Source organism: Pezoporus flaviventris, unplaced genomic scaffold (genome assembly GCF_033815535.1).
Source record: "Pezoporus flaviventris isolate CSIRO_AGI_PZ_B2104156 unplaced genomic scaffold, CSIRO_AGI_Pfla_v1 ptg000005l, whole genome shotgun sequence".
Taxonomy (NCBI): Eukaryota; Metazoa; Chordata; class Aves; order Psittaciformes; family Psittacidae; genus Pezoporus; species Pezoporus flaviventris.
In genome coordinates, this window is record NW_026892553.1 from 10461761 (window position 1) to 10483480 (window position 21720).

The 21720-nt window shown below is 42.2% G+C and overlaps 1 protein-coding gene across 2 annotated transcripts in view; it reads left to right on the top strand.

Moving 5' to 3' along the window:
* The window catches only part of MAMLD1 (mastermind like domain containing 1), an 81535-nt gene that overhangs the window by 14091 nt on the left and 45724 nt on the right, over positions 1–21720 (top strand). Inside the window, exon 1 of one of the 2 annotated variants that reach the window (XM_061445973.1) lies at positions 12199–12345. The exons of the other annotated variant lie outside the window; for it this stretch is intronic. Coding sequence (XP_061301957.1) covers positions 12337–12345 — 9 coding nt within the window. The 5' untranslated portion in view covers positions 12199–12336. Of the gene's footprint in view, positions 1–12198; positions 12346–21720 lie in introns of those variants that run through there. 2 annotated transcript variants of the gene reach the window in all.

The window sequence follows — 21720 nt, forward strand, 5'->3', positions numbered from 1 at the left end:
CTTGGAGATGTTCCTTTGGAGATGCACCAGAAAGTGCTTAAATTATATTATTGAATTTTAAGCATGCAAGTGGGCTTGTTAATATGGAAAAATTATTTGTTCACCTTTGGCTTGGATAGGGCTACTTGTAGAGTGTATGCTCAAGTGCATTGCTGAATCAAGGCCCTGGCTAACAGCAAAGGCTGTGTCACCCTGAGCTGTATACTGGCAGAGAAGTTGTTGGGAGCTCAGAGGTAGTTTTTGGTTTAAAGAACTTCCTATCAATATGAGCCAGTGGGCAAAGCTTAACATCTGAGAAAATTCTTATCTGAGAAGCATCTGACCTTTTGAAAGAGAAACCTCCTTTGTAGATGCGTACGAGTTGTGTGCACTCTATCAGGTTGTACAGTGGGGTGTCTGGAATGGAAATCCTCACCTGGGGAGGTTGTGCTGGCCAAGCCAGGAGCTCCCTTCCCTCTCTGTGGGGAAGAGCAGTTGTGTTGTAGTTCCTCCAGTCCCACCTTAATGAAGGAAGAGAAGATGCCCTTGCCTGAAACTGGAATCTGCTCAGAGATGGTGGCTGTAGCAGCCGCTTCATTTACTCTAGATTTGACTATAAATTCAGACTCCTGTTTCATGTGGAGTAACAATTTTCACACTGCAGTGAAGAATCACTTGGCAAGAGAAGGGAGACAGGAGAGCAGAGCAGTGCAGCCCTGCTCTCCTTGTAAGGCCATGGTTCAAAATGTTCAATTAGTTGTTTCGAAACGGTGGCTCTTCTCCTTTGAGGAAGGAATGATGTATCAGCAAAAGATGACTAAATTGATGTAGTAAATCAATTCTATGGTAATCCGTTTATTTAAACTTTGGTACTTAATTTTATAAGCTCTTCTCAAGCGTTTCTCTGCTCCCGTTCATTAGCCAGTATTCTTTTACACTATTGCTGGAGGTTTGTGCTGCAGATAGCAAAATGGTCAGGACATGCCACTTGAAACTGCCTCTAAATGTAATTCTAGCAGGTCTGCAATGATAGTGCTAAAAGAAGAGCTATTTAGTGGCATTATTAATGGGCAAAGAGTTCAGGCAGGATTATGAAAAAGTAAATTTTTATTAAGAGTGGAGGAGCTAGAAGAATGGACTGATTGCCCTGAGTCCTCTGGGCCCTCAAGCAATCAATTTTCCTTTCTAGTATTCAGTTACTTGCTAATTGTATTGATTTTTATCAAATATGTGTACAAATCAATTTTATATTTTAGTGCTGTTAAAAGCTTCTTTACTTCCTTGCAGGCAGTGCTGCTCTGATCATTCTCATTGTCTTCCTTTATTTTAATGCTTTTATCTTAATGCATATTTTCATTAGGACACGCATATTTTCCTTTAAGATGTTTGGCTGGGTAGGGATTTTACCTGGATGCTCAGGGTTGGAGCAAACAAGCATCATGGGGATGGACCTCTGTGAACCCAGTGGAACTGTCTGCTGGAGTAAAAATTGCAGGAAAGGGATGTGTTGTGTTGTAGAATGGGTGGGTGCAAGCGGGCATATAGTGTGACCCCTGAGGAGCAGGAAGCACTGCCAGCACAGGAGGTGAATTGTGTTGCAGAAAGGTTGTAACTAGAAACAAAGAAGGGAATAAATGCTGAACATGGTGCACTCTGAATGAATAAACATGAAAATGAAGCTGGGGTTACAAAAATGAAATTCCCGTTTTATCAGTCTGGCCTCCATCCTTTCTGAAACCGAGTCACTCGGGCACAGTAAAGTGGAAGCTGGAGACATCTCTAAGCAAAGTGAACGTATCGAGCTCTGAACAAAATAAAACAATGTTCTCCAGTTGTGTTTGTTTATGCCTGTAGCGATTTAAATTGTTCCTGTCAAATGTACCTCTTTTCCGAGCTTGCACACGCTCGCACTCTCTAACATAAGCTGTGCAGTTTAGAGTTGAGGAGAAGCTCTCTGGCTGTGTGTAAGTCTGAGAAACTGGCTGTCATAATTGAAATGTTTGGGGCATGTCCAGCGCTGCTGGAGATGGTGGTGGGGACTTTGAACTTCTAATGGTGCAAGCAATAGGCATGAAAACAAGGAGAGTTAGAGCTCTGCTTTTCCTCTTGCTTATGACTTAATATTACACTGCAGAGTTTATGATGCTGTGTTTTCTGCTCTTATTGCTAAGGTACTTCAAGAAAAAAAATACTCTTACCCTTTTCTTCTGGAGGGAACTGTTGCATTAGCAACTGCCCAGGTTCTTACGCATATCCAGTAAAATACACTTAACATTAAATAATCTAGAAACATAAAGCATTTTATATTAAACTCTGATCGCTTTGGTATTTTTAGTTTTGCTCTACTCCCTGGTTCCCCTGATGTTTCTTCATTGCACCATGATTCCAGCTGGGAAAGCCAGCAGAAACCACAGGTCATTCAGCCCACCTTGTCTGCCAGTGGCTGCTCCCAAAGGCTGTGGTATGAGAAGACATAGCCAAGCCCTCCTGCCAGTTCAGATGGCATGTAGGAACCTGGGCTGGGCTTCCCTGGGAGGCCCAGACAAGAGCTCAGTAAGAAGCAGGTGTTGTCTGGGCCCCCATAACATGATTGTGCCATGCTCCCTTGCTGCCATGATGGCTTTTATTGCTATGGTGCACTTGATGTTTCCAGACCCAGTGTTGGCACCACAACCGTAATCATCAGTATAATGTTTTAGAAGCTGGTTAAGAGAAACCAGTCTTATTCTCCTTTGATGTCTGTGAGCAGTGAGATTCCTCGCTGCATTCCCAGCTGGAGCAAGGGGCTGTATTCTGCCCGTGTGACAGGCAGCTGGCGGGCACTGTGCCCCAAGGGCCAAGGCTCCACAGGAGCAGAGCCTCTGACAGTGCTGCCTCTGGCTCAGCATCAGCTCGCAAACTGTGAGTGTGGTTTTGTCATTAGGTTTATACAGCACCTCTTGTATGAGGAATCACAAACTGGATAAGCTGTATGAGGGGTCATTATAACACAGAGAAGATAAATGTACTGGTTCTGCTGGAGGCTGTCCTCAGGCTGTTTGTTATGTGTCTCTAACACTGTCACTACATCACACACTTCCTCGATCTCCGTATTACCCTACAAGCCTGTCTAATGGGATCCTCTGTTGCTGATTCCAGCTTACCCTGACCTACTTTTTTCTTGTGTCCTAGCAAGCTGTCAGGAGCTATCAGAGCACTGGGAGCTGAAATAAACACTCACTGAGGGGAAAAGCAAGGCTGTCTCTGGTGAATTTAATTAGCTTTGTTTAACTGGCTTGTTTGCTTTGTAAATCACATCATTTTTAGTCAAATTTAAGGGATAAAAAAAAATCTGTAATTAAAATCAAATGATGCACAACATTATTAAAAGTCAAGGGGTTTAGAAGTTCTGCACAAAAAGTAATTTGGTTTGTAACACGTTTGCAGCCTGCTGAATATTTGGGGGGAAAGAAGGATGAATTTGAGATGCTTTTTGGTTTGGGGGCCTTTCTTCAGACAGGAGGGAGATTGTTATTGAGTTGATATCTTTACCTTTCCTTGAATTTGAGGGGGAAAAAATTGCTTTTTTTTTTTTTTTTTTTTTAAAAAAAATCAAGACTTGAGTGTTTCCATCAGTATTGCAAGCTTGCTGGATAACATTTTTGAATGCAACAAAAGATTCTTACTGTTTCTTTCTGCCCTGTGGCCTAAGCATCAGTATATTATCCATAGTTTGAACCCCTGCTGTTGTGTGAGGCCATGGTTGAAATCATGGCTTCCCTCTGCACTTTTGTTGCATTTTAGCGCATTAGAACAGAAGCCATTGTAATTTTGGCTCTGCCAGACAAATGAATCACTGACTCAGCCAGTCATCACTGGGTTGAATTTGAAAGTGCTTATAGTGTTTTTATCAGACAGTACATTATGTCTTTCAGGTGCTTTACCGTATTTCAGTGTGGCACATATTTCTTTTAACAATTGATGTTCTTGCTCTTGTAAGCGTTGGGTCTAATCCGTTTGCTGTTGAAAATGATAAAAGCCCTATGAATTCCTAATATGTCTTATCAAAATCTGGCTAAAACATAAATGCCTGACCCCAGCTTCTGATTCTTCTTCAGCAGAAATATGTTTCTTCCTTGCACCATGCATGCATATTGATAAAGCCGCCTGAGTACATGGCTTATAGAAACACACCCGTCCTTATGCTGAGCTGCAGCACAAACAGAAAAGGATTAAAGGACCACTGAGAAGAAATAGGTATGGATGAACTTGCAGTGTGCAAAGAGGGAAAATACAGGATAAAATGACTACCTGAGAGTACAAGGGGAATTCAAAGTCTGTTTCACAAAGCTGCAGTTATTTCTTCCAGTCCTTTGAAAAGGGTGTAAGATTGGCCAACCTGTAGTACTGCACTGAGAATTACTCATGGTAATAATTTAATTGAGAAATATAATGAGCAGCCTGATTGCTCAATGTCTTCTGAGTAACTCCTAACTTACTGATCACTGCAAGGTTTCAAAGAAGGAATAGAGAAATATCTTTTCCTCAGTAGGTGTTTTGGAGGTCATTTGGCCCCCGTGGACCGTGTGAGGCAGGAAGCATTCTGCTCTGCTGGGGGAACGGAAATCTTACCAAAAGAAACACACTCGTATAGCAGGGGAGTAGGGTGAACCATCCCTAAGCTGTTGAAGTCAAGTGTAAGTGACAGCAGTGGAGAATGAGGCAAGGAAAGCTGGGACATTCCAGTTGAAGAATCACTACTCTTCAATGACTCCACTGAGTGGAGACCAGAAAATTTGAAGTATTATAACTTCAGAGACTTGGCTCACATTCTCCTGTTTTACCAGATCCTGTCTCTCCTTTGTGGATTGAGGTCTTAAGTATTTTTGGCATCTGTAGCTGAGATGCATAGAGTGGGAGGAATACAAGTACTCCTGGGTCACTGCTCCAGGGGAAGCGGCTAAGGTGCATATTGTGGAGCTTTTATCATAGGCATGGAAGCAGACGTTTTATAATCAGATCATGTGTGAACAGCAAGAAAAATTTTATGGTCTTAATACCCTAGCAGAAGATGAGTGGTGGAGTAGTGAGATAACGAGGGAGCAGCTAATGCTCATTTGGATCCATTAGCTGCTGTATGCAGCTTCCTTCAGCTGAGAACTGGGTGTGAGGGCAAGGAGACTTGGGCCCTGTGGGAAAGTGGAAATTTAGTGTGTTTAGCAACAAACACATGATGAATAGATGTGTGCGTGTCATAGTGCCATAGTACCTCCATTCATCTCCCCAGCTGCCAGGGGAGCAGGGAGCGGGAGGGCGGCTCATGCTCGGAGGGCACATTTGCTCTTGGTGCAAATCAGGAGCCAAGAAAGGACCTACCCCAGCACCTCCCTCTGCACTTAGACGAGTGCCTGGTGTGTTTTGGGCGCCCCTTTAATCTGAGCAATAAGCACTTCATTGCTAGCGCCTCATATCTGGCAGAGGTTGTTCTGTTAAATGATGCTTTGCTTAGAGGACACTGAAAGGGGCAAATGTTCAGTAAGACTTGAGGCGTTTAACTTCAGTCAGCCTCCTCCTACCCACTATTGACATACCAAGGGACCCAATGAGGCATGTTTAATGACACACGCACTGAGTTCACAATTAGTCTGCAGACAGTGATTTTTTGATTTTTTTATTTTGTTTTAGTTTCTTCTGACACAGCAAGGAAAGATTTGATCCTGCAAAAGGTCTCAATAGCTGTCACTTGAGCAGGGCTGGGTTTGGGTTTTTTTTCCGTTTTAAATGCAAGTGGAATGTTTTTATCTTCTAGGTCAAATGATTTAATCTGATGCTCTAATGTTACATGGTTTAGCAATCTTGCTTCCCTTCAGCTTGTAATGAGTGACAAAGGTATGGCTTGATAAATGGGTTAACGGTATTCACAAGGCAGGTAATAGAAATCCATACTAATAGGTGGAAATTGGCTCTTGATGCCAGGCAGGAGAGTCTAATGAAAGTATTATTGTTTTAGCTTCCAGCTCCTTTGGAAGCTGAAAGCTAAATGCCTGTATTACATTCTTACCTATTTATCACACCATATAGCTGAGTGAATGTTTATTAAATTGCATTCATGTTTAATGCTTGTTTGTATACTTTTCCCTGACTGTGTTCTCCAAGGAAATTCTCTGGAATCATTTCAGAAATGCACAACTATTTTGCCATTCTCTTTTTATAAAGTAAAACCATTGTTGCCAACTGTCAATATACAATTGCTTTGGAAATTAAATTGTTTCCTGCTAAGCTGTAAGAACCAGCTAAACCTGCTCTATTTAATTTAGGAAATAAATATTTAAAAATCTGAAAAACACACAGTGTTCTTGGGTAGTGTTGATTCTATTCTAGTGTTTGAAAATACCCAAGATCCCAAGAGTTGGGCTTACCTAGTTTCAGCTTTAATTTAGCATTAAATTGCTTCATCAGGGATTTTATATATGACCTGCTGTATGTTTGTGATTCTTTTGAGACTCTTTAAAATAGTACCGAATACCATCAAAGACAATAAATTAGGAGCCTGTTTATTAATACACCTACTTACAACGCTTCCTCAGTTTTGCATCCTTATTTTCTTCTTAAGCAGCACTTTCAATTCATTCCATCCAGATGAAAAGAAAAAACAAACAAACAAAAAAATTAAAAACAAACAGAAAAACTCAAAGCCCCAGCACAGCTCAAGTATTTCTGCATAGCTTTGACCTGGAGAGTGCTTGGGATTTCAAGGGCTTTCTGCACATCATTGGAGGAAAGGGAAAAAAAAAAAAAAGGTAAGGTAGGCTTGCATTTGCATTTTCTTCTACCTGTGTTAGTCACAGCTTGTCCCCCTCATCAGAGCACTGTGACCATGCAGCATGGTGGGGTGATGTGGCTTCAGTCACAGTGTGAGTCAGGAGAGGACCATGGCTGGTAGGCAAGGACTCCTGGTTGCATCTCTGTCTCGTCTGGAAGAGTCACACCACTTCCTTTCCTGACCCAGCATCCTGCCTTGATGCCTGTGTCCTGCACTTCCAAACCAGACAAGAGGGATGCCAGGCTTTTCTGGAGCTGTATTTACTGGTCCTGGGCTCCAGACACCCATGGCTGGAAATCTGCACCAGTTCAGTTAAGCAATCCCAAACAAGAGGTTTGATTTTCACTCTCACACTGAGAAAGAGTTGTGGTCACCAGCTCAATGGCCAAGTGGAGACCAGTGATGAGTGACGTTCCTCAGGGGTTGGTGCTGGGACTGGTGCTGTTCAGCATCTGTCGTCAACATGAACAAAGGGATTGAGTCCACCCTCAGTGAGCTTGCTGATGACACCAAGCTGTGGTGGAGTCAACAATGTTGGAGGGAAGGGATGGGAGCTGGAGGGACCTTGACAGGCTGGAGAGGCGCCCCATGCATACCCCATGAAGTTCAGCAAAGCTAAGTGCAAGGTACTGCACCTGAGTTGGGGCAACCCCAAGCACCACCACAGGCTAGGCAGCAAATGGATTAAGAGCAGGCCTGAGGAGAAGAACCTGGGGATGTTGGTCAATGAGAAGCTCACCATGAGCCAGCAGTGTGTCCTTGCAGCCCAGAAAGCCTGGGATTGTGACCAGCCGGGCCAGATTCATCCCCTCTATTCCACTCTTGTGAGACCCCACCTGGAGTACTGGACTCAAATGAGAAAGGGGTTTTTAATCAAAGGCTTTGATAGCTCTTGTCTGCTTGAAGTTTAAGTTCAGTGAAATAGTGTATTGATCCATCAGTTCAATTGGTTAAATACTGATATTTGAACCATGCTTACTTAGTCATATTAAGAATAAACAAATAAATCAGAGCTGCTACGTGCATTTCAGCTCTACTGTGCAGATAATGCTAACACTCTCACGTCTGCAATGAGTAGGTTAATCACTTGATCACTTTTCCTAAAATTTTGCTGCCACTGCCTTTAAAGAGCTGATCTTTGTAATTAGTGGGCCCTAAAAAGGCACAATGAACAGACTTTCAAGTTCCAAAGGCTAAAAAAAATCCATATAAAAGAATGCCATGTTATGCTGACATACCTCATTTACGTTATTAAGGCAACAGAACAATTCAAAACACGGTTGTAATCATCCTACCAATATTTTAATGGTAGGAAGAGAAACAATAAATCAGTCTCCCAGAGTATGTGGAGTATATGAAAAGGTAGTGCTGTGAACAATTGTTAGCAGGCTTACTGGGTATTGAAATTTCAGCTGCCTTGCATCAGCAAATATTATTAACATTAAATAAGAGCCACCAGAAGTGTTCCTTAGCTTTTATATATGTAAAAAGTCTATACTCTAAGAGAAGTTAATACGTATGTGTGTGTATATAGAGAGAGAGAAACTCCATCTTTGTTAAGCATTTTCATTGTCATGGGAATAAGCTCTTTAAGCTGTTATTCTTTCAGGTTTAATAATCTTAAGTTCCTTTTCAGTACTTGCACCTATGCTTTACCTTTGCATTCACTCAATTTGATAAAGGCCCCATGGAGTAATTAGTTTCATTTCTGCTTGTGGCTGGTCTCTAATAGTTTTCATTCTTTTGGCTTCTCATATCTTGGTCAGTGCTTTGGTATGTTTGCTGTAAGCACTGCAGGGAATGATTGTTCTCTTTTCTGTACCCCAGTAAAACACACTGCAGCTCTTTACTGGTTCCCCATCTGTAACACCTTAAAAATACACATCTGTTTCAGTCAAAAATTCATACAGTGCTTTTTTTAATCTTACTGAGAGAAACACTGCATTAGATCCTTTTTCATGTAGTGTAACAGTACAGCAGAATTTATAGCATTGGAAGTCACCTGAAAGACACCCATAATAACATGAGTGTTTTCTGACCTACCTTAGTTTATTCTCTTATTCCAGGCATCTGTGATTGCCTGTGTTATTTTTTTGTTTGTTTATTGAAGTTCTTTAGGCTGAGACTTTGACAGTTGGTGTTTGGGCAAGTCTTTAATAAGAGTTCCTATTTTCTGCAGTTGTTTTCTTACTCTCCAACACTTTCCAACAGTTTATGCATATTTGAGCTACGTGAGTTTGGATTCTGTCCTGGGAAGTCAACATGAAGTGCTTAGCCTGAGGTAGAGATCTTGTAGATCCTGCACGTAACATGAAAGCAGTTCGTGGGACTGCAAACAACAGCACAACTACTTACAGGTTTAATATGTTTGGATAGGGAATGCCCAAGAAAAGGTATTTTTGAGCCCTGTGTTGTTTGTTAAGTCTCACTGACGCACAGCCGAGGGCCTGAGGAAAAGTTCAGGAACAGAAGAGCTTGACAACACAGAGCGAGGGGAAACTTGCCCGTGGAGCATTTCTGTTGAGACAGTTTGTCGGCTGCTTATTGATTGCGCAGGTCATTGGTGAAAGGTCAACAGCTCTGCTGTGCTGGCAGATAAAGATAGAGGAATGGCATGTTGAGGTCACATTGGAAAGGAATTCAGTCACGCTAAAGAAAGAGCATTTTAAACCTTTATTTACTCAAAATGGGTTGTGAGGTATTGAGCTTGCACATTTACAACCCTTCGGTGTAAGATTAAGAAACCTTATTCTTGGCTTTCCTTAGGAGTTTTCCCCTTTGCTTTACAATGCTTTCAGAGTTGAACAATTTTCAGACTCTCACTGGATTTCCTTGGGCCTGCTTGTGTTTCTTGCAAAGCATTAGAAGGGTATTTCTTTGCGCAGAGAAAAGCTGGTAATTTTTTCTGAACTAGCAAATTTTGAAGTGATTATGTTCTGATTAATTTATGTTTTTTCCCTTTTTTCCTCAAAGTGCCTTTAGAGTGCTGAGCACTCTTTATGCAGTTTATTTCTATTGTGTTTTGCTTTTACCCTACTTGAAGGTAACTTGCATGGCAGAGCTGAGTTTATTTAACACTTCCGAAAGGTAAACTGTTTATGTTCAGGACAGAGTTTAGATCAGAGGGATGCAGGTCTTGCCTGAACAAGGTAGTTACACTGTTATCAGCTGGTGTATGCTGGGGTTTAGACAGGCTGGGTAAACCCGCTCCTTTTTATTTACCTTCGTTAGGAACCAATATAAATGAAACCTATGAGGTCATTATTATGCTTTAGAAAAATTATAGAAACAGTTTAAATTCACACTTTAATCTGATGCAGATTTCTTGTGCAGGTAAGGTTGAAGTAGATGGCTTGCTGTTTTCTGAAGTGGGAGCCAAAACACCTTCGGATAAGCGTGATACTTGATGCAAAGTCCTGATCCAGACCTTCCCTGTCACCAAATTCCACTTAATCCCTGGAAGTAGTGCAAAGTCTTCTCAGTACAGGGAGCTACACTCGGACAAGGATTAACCTTGTGGAGAGACACCTCTGCAATCCCTTGGCAAAGTGGGTGGCAAAGAGCATGCTTGTTTCCTTTGTTGGGTTTGGCATGAAGGCAATATGAGAATAAGATTTGCTTTTATAGAAGATGTGAGAAGAGGTTTGTATGTTTGAGACAGGGTTGCTTTGACTGATGATTTTAATATTGCCTCTTATTCCGGGTGTCTCAACTCCAAAATTACATTTAGAAAAAAAATCCATGTCTCTTTCTCCAGTGATTCAAAGCCCCTGAGTTTATGATCAGTGTAGATTTTATTAATATTTTAATATTAAAACTAATAAATCCTGCCTGTTAGATCTTCTGAGAGTGCTCAGGTAGTTTGCTTCCCCCTCCCCCCCCCAGCCTTGGCACCAAGCACTGTGTAAAGATAAAAACTTCTGCTTTCATGCAGTTCCATGAAGACACTCAGAACTGCTCTGGAAAAGATGTGAAGGAGCATGTCCAGGCACCGGGCATGTCCTCACTAACATCCTTGTGTACCCTCTGTCACCACTGCCAGCCAGGGCTTTGCTAGCTCAACTTTATAGGTTGGTATTTTCAAGTGCAACCTTCTGCACCTCATACGGAACACACTAAAAGAATTAAATGTTTCACCTGTGTTTCACAGTTGCCTTATCTCTGCTCTTCTCCAGCAGCCCATGTATGAGGGTGGAAGGTGATGGTGTTCTTCCAAGCTCTGCCCATGGAGCAGAGTCCACCAGCCAGAGGTGGTTGTAACAGGACAGAGGCATAGAAAAGCTGCTTCCAGCTGTTGGTGTAATACAGCTATGGTGGGGGCTGCATTTTGGGTGAAGTTCTGATACTCTGGGGAAGAAAGCTTTCCAGAAGCTAAGGCTGGTGTGATGCTGAGTGCAGGATCTATTTGCCGCTAATGTGCGGCAGTACTAAGACTCCTTTTAGGGCTTCTGAATAGTGGAGGAGAAAGGTAAGGGATGTGTATTACATTAGATCAATAGTAACTGTAATAGAAAAAGGTCAAAGTAAGAATTATTAAACTGAATTTTAGTTTATTAAGAAAAACTAGTCTAGAGGAGGCAAGGGGTACACTGCAATTTGCCTGCAGTTGCTGAATCACATCCTGCTCCATCCAGAAGTAGCTACATGTTGGCACCTAAATGCTGTTGAGTCACCTCTGCAATATGAACTGGTAATTTACATTCATACACTAGAAGAGTATCTCTGGGTCTTTTTATATTACATATATATAAACATATTTATGTTGAAATCATTTTTAATGATTTATATTTATATAAATATATAAAAATATATATTTATATTTAATCATTAAAAATGATTTCAACATAAATATAATATATAAATATAAATCATTATTTATATATAAATATAAATCATTATATATAAATGTAAACCATTAAAAAAAACACTTTCACAAGGGGAAAAAAAAAAACCTACCCAAAATTCTGGATGGTGTTAAGATTTCCATTGGCAACAGGCAGGGAGAGCTTTGTGAGGAGCCTGCCCCGTGTAGCTTTTGGGAGAAGGTGCAGAGATCAGATACCCAGCTGGCAGTGTTGGCCGTATCCAGGAGGCCAGTGCTGAGGGTGCAGGAGCTCCAGCTCCCTCCTTTCTCATTATCACCTGGTCCCAAAACCTGAAGCAGAGCCTGGGGAGCAGAGTCCTACAAGTACTAGAGTCCTGCAAGTACCAGCAGAGTAACTTGCCAGCACCGTGCCCAACCCACCGTGACTGTTTTCTGGTGTGCGTGCCCCCCTCTTTGCAGAGAATCGGGCCTTTGTCTGAGCAACTCCTTTCTCCTTTTCTTTTCTTTCTCAAGTTTTCAGCTGGCGACTGGGAAGGCGGGAGGCACGGGGGGCAGCCTGCAAGGATGAAGCTGCTCATGAAAAGAAAGCTGCTGAATAGGCAAATTGTTTTATCTGGATGGGTGTTGTGCTCCTGACTCTGTGTTGCAGGGGAAGGTACAGTAGAAACAGTGTTCTGGCTCCTGCACCTCTGCTCCAGCCAGCACATCACTTTTTCTCCTGCTGCTTCTGATGTTCTGGGTGTGTTATCCTTTTCCTCCTCCTAAAATCCATTCACTGCTGATGACATTTCTATTTAGTAATGGCTGTGTTTACACACCGCAAAAACGGGATTCTGCAGATCTGTGTGCCCCTGTGAAGTGGTATTTCCTATGGCAGTTGGCTACAAAAAGGTCCTGTGTTTCCAACCTTGTTTGTTTAACAGTGGGAAGAAATCTGGGAAGTTGCCAATAAATCATATATGTAAGCTTTAAAAGGAAATTGAAAAGCCCAGGCTTGGAGTGGGGATCCTAACTTGCTCTGATGTTGTCCAAATCTCTCACTTCTCTCTTTATCCTTCAAAAATACTTTAGGAATAGCTGAGGCTCTGGCCAGCTGGTGGTCACTTTTGTAGCCTGTGTAATCCCAGGCTCCAACATCAGATGTGCTGATAGTCTCTGAAATGGAGAGCTCATGGCCTCTGTATTATGACAGGTCATCACTCACCAGTACGTGCTGAAGGATTTTGTGCTGTGAAGGCAAAAGAGCAAAAAAGGATGTATAATTTTGTAAAAGAAGAAAAAAATGATGGTAAATTTAGCACCTCAGCTCCAACACTGCAAGAAGCAGCAGGAAGGTGGGATGTTTGTGTCCAGGCAAAAAAATCCTTATAAATCCTCTTGGTTCATGGGCCTTGGAAAGAGAATTCCTCATCTGATATGACTGGGATTTTTTCCCATCCTAAACTGTGTCAGTGAGATACTGAAATGTTCATCAGTGGCTGGGGGAAAAGAATAGGGCTGGTGGCTTCTTTCGTGCTGAAACTGTGATTTAAGAGTAAGGGGGGCTTTAGGGCTGCTACAAGTTTTCTTCATCTGAGAATAAAGTGCTATGGCATCCCCTGCTCAGAGGTGGAAAAACAGCGAGCAGGACTCTGCAAACACAATGGCTCTATCTCGCTCTATTATGCCACAAAGGAGTGGCTTGCTTAATCTCTGAAATTAATAGAGCAGAGAGGAAACGGCTTTTAAAGAGATGTGTGTCTGCTTCCTTCCTGTGCATAGCACGGGGAGCCTGGGGCTGTGAGGTAATGTCATTTCACATAACTAGAGGGCTCTTCTTATAAAGGACAATTACAGTAAGTGTAGTGAGTCTGGAATTTTTGACTTTTCGGTGGTTTTTTCCTGCTGTGGTGGTGGGGATTTTTGCTTAAACCCGGTACATGGTTTTGGTGAAAGATGATGCTGTGAGAGTTTGTCCCACATTTGATTTTCAAGAGATATTTATTTATTTATTTATTTATTTTGGTCCGCTTCTTGTTTAGTGACATCAGAGAGAAGCCAGCCTGCTGCTCCATTCCCTGCCGTGCCTGGTACAATAGTCTAAATGTGATTTGAGCCATTGTCCTAGGAGAAATATCAGTTCAACCAGAATTAACAGAGTGTATTCTGGTAGAAGAGCTCCTTTTTCACACTGTGTTGGCCCTTTATAGCAGCGTTACTCTTGGTGTGAAGCCAAATCAACTGATAAGCAATGGACTAGATTTTCCTGCACATGGTCAAGGCTGCTTACATCTACCCGCAGGTTTTTAGCCTTAGGAAAAAGACCTAGCACTTACACAACTACATCCCACCTAGCCATTGTCGCTTCAGAGAGAGTGACAAGAGGAAAAGAGATTGGCTTTTAATTGCTTCAGGGAGAAAGATGAGAAGACCAGGAAGAGATACTGTAGGGACCAGGGCTCCTGGGTACTATGCTGCCTCCAGCCCCTTTGACTTGGGAACAGGGGGATGGTTCGCAGCATGTTTCAGGAGCTGACTTGAGTTGGACAGATAAAGCTTTGCTCTGCTTTCATTCCTTAACTTTTGTTAATAATTCATGTGTGATACCGCACAGTAGAAATAGCCCTCCAACACTGCATTTTAAACCACTGTCTAGAACACCATAACATAATCCAGCCATGTTGTGTATCTTGTGCATTTATTCAAGAGAAAAGGTGCATAAAGCAGTTGGGTTTTGAGTCACAATCAGAGGTAATCTATAATAAAATTACTATGTATAAAATGCAGGGCAGTTTGTTCTCCAGTAGCAGCATGATGTATTTTACATGTGAACAATAGGTGGTTACTTTGTAGAAAATGTGTTTTTGATGTAAAGATTATCAGTGCTGCCACCCTTCTTCCCTCGTTTATTACTGGACTCACCACAGCAAAATTGCTGAGCTCCAAGTGCTTTTCTAGCTTTCATTCAGCTGCATGATTTGTAATGACTGTGGTGAGCTGGGGAAAGGAGGAAGTTTAAATTTGGGCAGTTGTACATCTATCCACAGTTAACGAGGCATCTAATTTCTCTGCAAATTCAACACAGCTTTAACACAGTCCTGGCTGTAGCTTCAAGTATGCTGCACTAATTTTCAGTTTGTTTCTGTACCTTTGCTGTTATCTATGTGTGTTAAGAGCAATCTATTTTGGATTTTATATATCTGAAAGATCAGATAAAGAACTGGCTTCGTATCAGTGGCCCTCAATAATGGTGAGGGAGACTCAGCCACCTTTTGCCTGCCTGACTCCACACTGCCTATGGATGCTCCCAACCAGATACTGAGATCATATCACTGCAGTGTCCTTTCCCTCTTGATGTGTTTGCAGGAGCACCAGGTTGCCATGTCCGTTTGTCTGAACCATCACTTTAACACCCTGAGCCAGATCTCCCTTCCAGGTGTCAATAAAGCTTAGGTTCAGAGCTACTGCAAGTGCCTGGAAGCAGAGACCATTTTTTCTTCTGGTTTTGGGCTGGTACCTAGCACCAACAGTTGTGACCTTCTTTGTTATGCAAGGAATTACTGTGATACACATAATACTAAGAATGGATGGCAGCACAGCACAAGGTGGGATGGCTACAGTCTAAAATAGAAGATGGCATAATGAAGTTCTTAGGCTAAATGCCAATGTAAAATTAGCATTTAACCTCCCCCTTAGTGTTTGCCTGTTAATTGGGTGTCACTGTCTCTATTGGCATAGTTTTTGGAGATTGTTACAGCAATATTAACATGATTGCAATGCACTGCATAAAGTTGTAATATCCATCAAAGCTTTCTCCTGGTGGGGGCTTGGATCATCCAGCCCACAGCTGGGAATGGTGTTATTTTACTTGTTCTATTATAGACATCTAGACACATACACAGCCCTCAGACTTACAAGAATGTGTCTGCAAGGTAAAATAATAAGTGTATACCAGACAGTCTGCAGGATTATAAGGCTATTTAAATGAGAAGAAAAAGCTGGGGGCAGAGATGAGAAAGGAGGGAATTATATTGCTTGTTCTCTCTTTCACTTTCCATCTAGGACTTCTCAAACTGGCTCAGGGCACTTGGCTTTCTCAAAGCCAGGTCCAAGCATCTTGGAACAGATTGGGTAGAGAGGATTTCCACCACATCCTTTCCTTGGACTCTTTTTTTTTTTTTACTAACTTAATGCAATGTCTCTCAGGAATTTCGATGCCAGATTTCACCAACTTGCGGCCAGAGCTTCTCTGAAATCCTGTGAAGGTCTGGGGTCCAGTGCATGCTTGTTCCTTGCATATCACAATGCCTCCCATTCCCATACAGTCACTGTCTCTCTTTGGGGTCCCCTGGGATGTGGGGACCCATCCAGCTGGCCTGTGATAGCTCTGCCCCTTCATTTTCCCCAGCTCCATTTCTCTCCCCACTTATAACTGACATAGAGTCAGAGGGAAGCTGGGCTAGATGCAGGCTCTGGGGTCCTGTGCCGTACACCACAGGAGGACCAGAAGGCAGGCAATTTGCATTTTAATAACTCCCTCATTATGTATTTGTCTGATCTTGTCAATATTTTTGCATTTTTTAAGTTTTGCTGACTGCAGACATTGTGGGCTATCAACTCAATACCTAGATTGCCTGGTTTTAAACACCTCAGTTATAAATCAGAGCAGCCCATTTCTATAGTCCAGTGCTTTGGCTGGAAAGCAGCTAGATGTCCTGGAAAGTCCTAGATGTGGAAGGGAAAAGATTTGAGGAAGGCATTGCACACAGATTTACCATTGTTAGGAATTCCTTCATGAACACGCTTAAAATATGGGAGATTGATCCTTTTTCAGAAATAAAAATTACAGAAATTAAACCTTCACCACAGGGTGTAGCCTCACCTTGCCTGTCAAGTGAGCTTGCTTCTTCCCCCAAGTGGATTGCTGCAGACTTCACCTCCAATTTATTCCACCTGTCTGATGAGTTTGGGGTTTTTTGTTTCACCTAAAGCTTGAACTAATGGCAAAAACATTAAATGCAAATTGCACTTTCAGGGCCCCCCTTCACTTGCAAGCACAGCTTGAGCTGCAGTTTATGCTAGGTTTACCTCGATTGTTGTCTAAGGCTTTGGAGTAATAAATGTTTTTGTTAGACACATACTTTCTCTTCTGTGTAGTGCACTTACTTGTACTGCACATGGGGTTTGAAACAGGTCAAATATGGTGAGTGCAGACACAATAAAATCTCTTTATAAGCACAGGTATGTGGAAGATGAGGGTAAGTGCTGGTATCATTATAAAAGATGTGATCATTTCATTCTCAAAAGTGCTAACCGTGGGTAGATAGGCAGAGGAACTCCCACTGAAATCAGTAGTAAAGTTTCTAGTTGTTTCAGCAGCTCAGGTCCAGTTATAAAACAGAATAGCACAGATTATTGTAAATATAGAATATTGCAAAGACAGATTTCAGAGGGGAAAAGAACAATTTCTGCTTTTATTTTAAAACATATTACTGACAAGCACTGAGACACCCAGACGGAAACATGTTTGATGCATGAGGCGGTGGAAAGCCTGTACCCCACAGGATCTGCAGTTGGCACTGGAGTGTGGCACATGGGTCCTGGGAGGCCATCTGCACAAAGGTGCACTCAGGAGGAAGTGAGCACAGGAAAAGGCAAGCTTTGCTTCTTTACATGTGTATCAGGAGCCAGTGGAAAGTTGTGTGCAGATGTGTCGGAGAGGGAGGCAAAGCAGCAATAGAGGTTGCATTATTACTCTTACTGTAAATAGCATTTTGTTCAGCATGGAAAGACTTCCATGGCTCTTCCTGGGGTTGTTTGCTGTTCTCACATGACTCTGTGGTGGTTGAGATCATTAATGGACCAGGTTTCTATTAAAAGTATTTAGTTATTTGACAGCCATGTGTTTCAGACACCAGGAACATATTAGGTGCTATTGAAGGCTCCTGCCGCTTTCTTATATGGAGATAAACATAAATACATTTTTAAGGGCTAACAGAAATGCCTCCTTGGTCTTGGACTACCCTTAGAGTTAAGCACAAACCATCAGTAAGTAAAGGAAATGCACTTGAGGTTAATTTTCCTTCCCTCCCATTCAATTCATGAGCTTCTACACATTTTAGGGGAAAAAAAGTTCAACCTCTTTCCAAAACCCAAAACTATGATGTGGCAATGAGAGATCCAGACTGTGGCAAGAACTGTCTAGGAATACTGTTGCAGCTCTGCTTTGGCATAATTAAATGGGCAGTCCCAGTGAGGTGGTGTTGTCAGAGTCATTTTGCAAGAGCTGCCAGAGGCGTGCTTGGGGCAGAGCCCCATCCCCTTATTGACCAGCAGAATCTCATCTTGCACAACAGCCTGGTGAACAAGTGCGGTGACACAGCATCTGGTCAGCTCATGCTGCAGTTCTTGCAGGGATTGTATTTTCTTGGCTAGGTTAAGGAATCGTGCTTTGCCTTTTGCTGTCAGTGCAGCTCACTTGCAGGCAACCCAGTAGGCTACTTCTCTGCAATTCAATTTCATGTCTTACATTAGAGATGCTGTATTGTAAATGAGCAAAGTTTATTTTCAGGGAATTAGTCATATTGACACTTCTGGCTTAGTGCATGTCTTGTTACAGATTTGTCTTGCAAAAATCAGGAAATACTGTGTAAGGGAAGATGCACTGTGAGAGAAGAAACTTCCTTAAATCAAAAGACTACTCCAATGTCACCCCATTTCTCCCATGTGTTATTTTTGGTGTCTTGGTATGTACCAACACAAAATATCTCAAATTGGGTTCAGTATTGTGCATTAATTCTTAACTGGTGGTGTCCAACTATAATACAGATTTGATTCTTGAAAAGTCATTGGCAGTACAATTGGCAGAATTTGGAAGGTGCTGGATGGTCACTTAGGACCTGTAGATTCTCCAGTGATATAATAAGGCAAGTTTTCTTGGAATTAAATAGAAACTTTGGAAAGGCAAGACAACTGTCATAGAAAGGACAGACTAATCCATGAGGACGAAGATTTTTATTCTTTTTTCTTATTAGAAGACTGATAAATTTTGGTACATTTTTCCTTTAAGGATACAGTTGACATTTATCTTTCCCAGTTCATATATAATTAATAGGGAAAGAAAAGAGGAAAATTGTATTTCAACTAAAGGTGTTTAAAAGGCAAAGGGGGGTATTTTTATTATACCGTTTCCTTACTCCCTGTTGTCATTTACACCTGGATAAAGGAGATAGGAGATGCTGGCAGGTTAGAAAAGTACTATTTTACATCCACTGTCCAAATGATTGTGTAAAGAAGCAAGGGGAAGGAGCAGGTCTTTGTTGATTTTCTGCCTTGCATTTTTTAATGGAAGCAAAGTTAAGATGACTGTAACAAGGAGAGGGAGAAATATAACAGCTGAAACCTCCTAATACATGTGCTTAATCATCGTACTGCATCAGCACCTCTCACATCTGCAGAGGTCCAGGAATATCAGTTCTTTAACAGTCTTTATACTGGTACCAGAAGGAGTAAAAGACAAGTTGCATTTTTAATTCTTATTGATCTTACAAAATTCCTTTAAAACCATGCAGTTTGTCTTAGATGTGAATACAAATAGGCATGAAGTGGGGTAGCCGCCTTTTGCATTAAAAAAAATAGGCAGTGTGTTTGGCTTTTTATTCATTTTTGGCTCCAGACCTGACTCAAATGTTTGCGTAAGAAAGGCTGTGCTAAAAAGTGCAAGGTCAGGCCTTGGTGTGCTGCTCAGATGTGGCATGGAGGGAAGGGAAAAAATTGCTGCAATACATAAGGTTGACGTTTCCTGCTCGTTTCCTGTATCATGTGTGACTGAGCGTGTGACTACATCATAGCGACTGAAGCACAGGAAACCAGGTACAGTTTCTTTGCAGTCCCCACAAACAACCTCAATAGGTAATAGGTTTGTTTTGAAGAACTGGAGCTCTCTTACTGTGAAGCAACCACAGTGATGAGATGAGGTGTATGGGGCTGGTACGTGCTACACTATGATGTGGCACCAAGGGCACTGCCGGGCATTAGGAGAGACTCTACTGAAAATTTGGTTCAGAAGAGAAGTTGGCTGTCCTTTAGAAACTTGGCAATGAGAGACTTGAGAAATGCATTCTTGATGCCAACGATGTGTGCTGGAAATACAGTCAAGGACTAAAGCTAAGCTGGCAGGAACTTTGCATAGTGGCAAGGATGAAGGAGAGGGGTTGCAGCCATGGTAAGCACACGGAAGTGCTCAAGTTAGTCCATTTGAAGAAGTTGTGTTCCCTTCTAGAAACCAGTACCTGACATCCCTCTGTGCCAATATAAAATAAAATGGCTACTCTCAACCACTTTTAGTAGCTAACCTGTTTCAATCTCCACTGCATTTGCAGTCAGTCATCTCTTCTCAGCTGGAGTTCAGCAACTTCCACCTGAGGGGCTGTCATTTCTTATAGAGAACAGTCATCTGACCTAAGACATCCCTGTTTACCAGCACTGAATAAGCTAAGGGACATCCTATCAGTAAAATTCAGCTTGAGATTGCTCAGACTGCCTGGGCACAGTGCACACAATATCCTGATGAAGTCCCAGCATGGCCCAGCACAGTGGGTCACATTAACACAGTGCTCACCCACGGTAATTAGTCCCAGAGGTAGCTCAGTGCAGCCTTGGCCTCAGGATATCTGAGCCCTAGGGAAGAAATATGGTCTAAAGTGATGAAGTGACCTCAAGCTGCTCCGCTGGAATGAAGTGAATCTCATCTCTTAGGCCTAGGGTTAAACTGGTGTTCCTTCAAGTCCCTTAACGCCCTGACACTTGAAGGTGGACACAACACCGTGCTTAGTGACAGATTGGAGCACTTTCAGCAAATCCAAACTGTTGTTCCCAGTTTGCAAGGGCCTTGCAGCTCCCCAGTAACACTCTGTAGTGCTGTCCGGACATGACAGTCGTTTCCTGATCGTTACAGCAGTTATATCCTCACTTGACTGTCTAACTGTAACTGAAAGAGGAAGTTCCTCCCATTCTGTCAGAAAACATGAAGAGCTGCCCACCCTCCAGCTCTGTATTTTAGGAGATCTCATACTTCCTTCAGGTCTGCACACTTTGGTGTGAATGGTTATGTGTGGCTCGCCTGGGCAGCAGCTCTCCATCAGTTGCTACCCAGGAGGGTCAGGCTCTTCCAGCCCCTTCTCCTTGAAGGCAGACAGGGTATCCCCATACACGTGTCTGCTGGAGGCCTCTGGGGAGGAATGGCTGTATTCTTGACAAACCACTGGATTCAGTGACAAGTCATAATACAGAAAGAGTTTTACCTTCACTTTACAGCACTGGGAGAAAAGCATGCTCTTGGGCTTGAAAACTTTAGGGGAAGTAGTGTAATTCTTGTGGGTAAACTGAAATGTCGTAACTAAGAGGCAACAACAATTTTTTTTCATCCTAAATGAGGTATCTACAGTTTAAGTGTTTTGACCTTTCAAGAATGTGTTTGCTCAAGTCCAGGCACTGTCTCTGTATTAGAAAATGGAAGGGTAATTTTCTGTTGATGTTCAAAAGTATACAGTGAGTTTTCCTGTAATACTGTTTCTTAGTAAAGGCCAAGTCTTGCAACCCACAGTTTCCAGTTGAGGAGCCCTTAGTGGGATGAGGACCATACCCCGGCATGTCAACCTCACATCCTGGGTAGAGGGGAAGTCTCTGCTCATTTAAAAATTAAGCCCTGTAAGAAAAGGCTCAGAAAAAGCAAAGCCACCCGCAGGGTTTTTTCCCTTTTATCTTTAACCTGATGCTAATGTTACATAATGTGAATGCTTTGAATGATTAACTGTGATATTCTTCATTGAACATGTGCTATGCTTAAAAGGAAAAAATAACTTTCTCTTTTTTAAGAAGCAGAACCACAGAAAGGTATTGTAGATGTAGCATACAGTACGTGCTGCTGCCTCCAGTGCATCTCAGCCTTGCTCTGGTTGCAGAGCCAAGGGGTACCCTTCTGGCCCTGATGCCATTTCCCCAGGCCTCACATCTCTCAGACATATAGCCATACCTGTGGTAGGGTAGAGGAAGCTGATGACCACGTTTTGTTTGGAAAGTCCTGTTATCATGTAAAGAATTTTAATAACTGTGTTCAATAGCACGTCATAATGGG